This window comes from Alligator sinensis, unplaced genomic scaffold (assembly GCF_000455745.1).
Source record: "Alligator sinensis unplaced genomic scaffold, ASM45574v1 scaffold730_1, whole genome shotgun sequence".
NCBI lineage: Eukaryota > Metazoa > Chordata > Crocodylia > Alligatoridae > Alligator > Alligator sinensis.
In genome coordinates, this window is record NW_005842027.1 from 2,695,378 (window position 1) to 2,699,533 (window position 4,156).

The 4,156-nt window shown below is 37.1% G+C and overlaps 1 protein-coding gene across 1 annotated transcript in view; it reads right to left on the minus strand.

Moving 5' to 3' along the window:
* Positions 1 to 40: 40 nt before the first annotated feature.
* Positions 41 to 4,156, minus strand: part of MAP2 (microtubule associated protein 2) — a 109,792-nt gene continuing 105,676 nt past the window's right edge. The window contains 1 exon segment of the mRNA XM_025202495.1: positions 41 to 2,620. Within this exon segment, the coding sequence (XP_025058280.1) occupies positions 2,405 to 2,620 (216 nt within the window). The 3' untranslated portion in view covers positions 41 to 2,404.

Genomic DNA, 4,156 nt, shown 5'->3' on the forward strand with positions numbered 1-4,156 from the left:
ATAATAAAAACGGTGCAAAGCTAATGTGCATTAATTGATGCTACAGACACAGCAACATTTTCAAAAATACTGTTTTCCTATCTTGTTTTCTCTTAAAAAATGGCAAAGGATTTTTTTATACCACACCATACAATATTTCCATGTCAATTCTTATGCTTATTCTAAGCATCAGTACAGAAACTGCAAGGCAAAAGCCAGAATCCTCTTGATGTATGTAACTTGATGTCTAAGCTCATTAACTTTTGTATAAAATTACAGATTTCTAAGCAGCATTAGGTACTTTGTAGTGTGAAAAAGCTTTTTGCAGAGTTGAAGTGTGATGTACAGGTGTATTTAAGAATTTATTGTCAGTAAGATACCTGGAGTTTTAGCTAAATAATTAATTTTCATACTTTTGGGAATTGCTTAGCTAAAATCTTCAGACACCTCAAACATTTATTGTTAATATTTGTACAGTTTTCTACCTGAATTTAACTATGTGGCATCCTGTTCTATTAATTATAACAATTCTTCTCCACAGACAAAAAATCTTCTCTCACTATGCATCTTTTCAGATCAGTCCCTGATCCACACATTCATGTACAAATAAGAAGTAAAAAGAACAGATAGAATACTCAAAAGCTTCCAACTCATGGTTCATGTATAGCTTAACTAACAGTGCAAAGGTTATCTGGAGATTTCAAAAGGAAAACACCATTCTGCAAGTGTGTAAACTGGTCATTTCATAATGTCTATTATACATAACATCAGCAGATTATTATCCACTGATGAATAATAGTACCATATTACCTTCAGTGTTTTCTTAGTGTCCATAAAGTAGCACTGGAATTCTTACAAGTAACTCCATTAGATATGATGTTTATCTCTCTCTGCCTTTTTCTTTTAATTCACACTTTGTCTTATACTTTTTATAGTCAATATAATCTCACTTGGTTCAGATTTAAAGATACCCTATTATCTATCTGGTCATCATAGTGACCCCATCTAGGATGTTTATTTTATTTATTTATTTATTTATTGTATTTATTTATTATAATTTATAGGCATGTTCTACAGTGCTTATCACTGAGCACCTGATCATATACATAAGACATCACTGAAGGACTAGAATGACAACCTAATACTCTTTTTCTGTGTTTCAACTTTAGCAAAAGAAAAAAGAATAAATAAATGCAGTATTCATTGTTACTACAGGAATTTAAAAAAATGCCGAAACCAAACTATTGTTGGATTTTTAAAAATCCAAAATCTAAACCCACCTCTTTGGAGACCCTTTTACAAACATCTGAACCCCACAAAACCAGTCTTGGTGAAGAAAAGGGGGAGGGAAGGAATTATTTTTCTAGCATCACAGAAGAGACTTGCATCTGGCACTAAAACAGGGTCACGGCTTTTAGTTGTTACAGAAAGCAATTCATGCTAAAATTTTTGTCATTTTTTTTAATGTATTTTTCTGAATAGGGAAAAAAACCCTGCTAACATCTACTTTTACATACCTAAAATTGCAACACCAAAGGGTGCAAGAGACACAGATACTGTGAATAAAGAAGTATAATATTCAAGTATATGAGGGTGTATCACAAATGGCCACAGAGAAATATATATATCTATAATACTGTATCAAACAGATGGAAAGGATGTGAAACTGGTAGTGTGTACACAAATCTAGCCGCTTAACCAACATTCTAATCAGACACAAGTCCATTGGAATGGAAGTGCTCCCTTTCGATAGCTTTTCCATGTCACTTCCTCAAGCATGGTTCAAGTGTTTTTCAACTACTATTTTTAGTTATTAGTTAAATAATTTATTGGAATCAGCTATACACTGACAGGGTTAACCAGGCCCAAAAATGTTAATAACTTAATTCAATCTTTCTTCTACCCATTTATACAAAATAACACTTTAATAAAACTTGATTTTCTTTATATGCCCTTCCTTCTGATAAGTGGATTCTTCAGTTTAATTTAACCTGTAATAAATTACAGTGGGCAACTTTTTTTTCTCCCACCTATCAACAGAACAGTGAAATGAGCAACTTGGGATATTAACAAGGCTCTTCAGAAAGAGGTGGACAGCCTTCAGGCACATGAAAGGTAAAAATGCATTTTATCATAGTACGGTACTCCATGCAAGACAGAGCAGAGCAACAATAATTGTCCAATATAATATACTTTGATTGTATACCCATGTAAAGCCAGTGTCTTCCTGCTGTAAATGGAGATCAGGCCAATTTTTGTATCTATTTTTTTTTCATTTTTTTTTATTGTATAGTTACTACAGTCTTGGGATGTGACTTAATTTTAGACATGGTAAAGAATGAATGTAACACCTGCTCTGAGCCCATTCCTGCCAAGAGCTCATGCCTAAATATTATTACTTCATACACTGCTAAATGAAGCAAATTCATAAGCCCTGCTTAGCTAGGGCTGCCGTGACATCTTCAGCAAGGGTAGCAAGCTGAGGGGATTCAAGCAGGTTGATGCTTCCAGAGGATGAGACATTGCTGAGTCTGCGAGGGGAAGCCACGCTGGATCTGCCCGGTGACTGCGTAATGATTTCAGCCCCATGATCTACACGGGCTTTAGCATGCTCTCTGAAGTTTAGCTTCTGGCTGTCAATCTGTCCAAGAAAAGCAATGCCTTTAAACATTTGTTTTTGAGTAAAGACACGGGTTCTCCATTGTCAAATGATTTCAATGCTTGTCTTCTCTAGGGACAGTTTTCTCATTCATACATTATCCCACCTTTTCATTCTGAGGCCATTCTCCAGTTCCCAGTGCCCTTTGTGGTGCTTGAGGTCAGTGGCACTTATGAGGGCTCAACATCTGCTAGTATGATGATGTACAGTATCCTTTTTGTAGCTGCCATCACTGAATACTTCATTTAGAAGAACATGAACAAAGTCCTATGATCCTACCCACAATATCCAGCAGTGCTTGGCAGTAGGAGTTAGGCACCCGGTTCTCATTGACTTTCCGTAGGATTCTGGTATCTAATTTCCTTAGGCAGGCTTGAAAACCCCTCCCGTACCTCTTATTTCTGCTACTGGAAAATTTATGAGGTCATCATATGCTCACTGAACTATAAAATAGTTATATTTTTGGTCTGAGATTGCGGGGGGCGGTGGGGGGCAGGGTTTGGGGTTTTTTGTTTGTTTGTTTTAAGCAAAGGAAAAGAAAGCCCTGAAAAGAATTGAACTCAGGCATGTCCCTGAATATTCAACATATGCTATGGCTGAAATTAATCGCTGGGCACAGTCAGCACAAGGCCTAGTTGCCACTAAGTCCCATTTCAACCTCATTTAAAATGCATATGTGAGACTTTGGGCATGCACAGACCATAAGCTGGGCCAGCAGTTCAGGGGTGAATTTCACCCAATTTGAGCTGTATTGATTTGTTGTGGTTGGTCGCATGATATTATTTCAATTCTGCAATAGGATGATCTTGCAGGCAGTGCCAGATTGTAAACTTGCCAGTATGAATGTAAATATGCTCTTTATGTACATTGCCTTAGCAAGCATTTGTGACCATTAGCCTGGTTGTTCCAAACTTTGTAGGAAGTCAACACAGATGGCACATGAACATGGTTAAATAGAACTGAATACAAGCTAATATATCTGGAATTGTTTAAGTTATTTGCTCAGTACCAGTCAATCTGAGATCTTCCAGGGCACCCAGGGGAGTTAGGCACTCACTTGCCATTGGAATCAATTGGAGTTTGGGTGAAGTGTTCAAATTTGCCTCCATCTCACTGAAAATCCTTCTCATTGTTATGCTAGTAGGACAGCCCTCTGATTCAACGTAAGTTTTATGTAACCAGTAATTAGTATATGGGTTAACTTAATTAGCAAGAACAAATATGAGCCTGAGTTCCAGCCAAAGCTTCAAACCAAACCCCAAATTCTCAAGGTTCACATTAGTTTCTTGACATCTTATAAAATAAAGACTAGGAGCTACCCAGTTCCTGGGGATCAGAGCCTTGCAATGAAGTTCCCCACTTCTACTGGTTTGGGAAAGCCCTGGAACATAGGACATTTGAAAGCAGCAACTGTATCAGGGCCACCAGAGATTACTATATTGATTAAAAGCTCACAGAGGATTTGGAGCAGCAGCAAAGGTAGAGGTCTGATGATAGGATGAAGTTCAATCAGGGAAA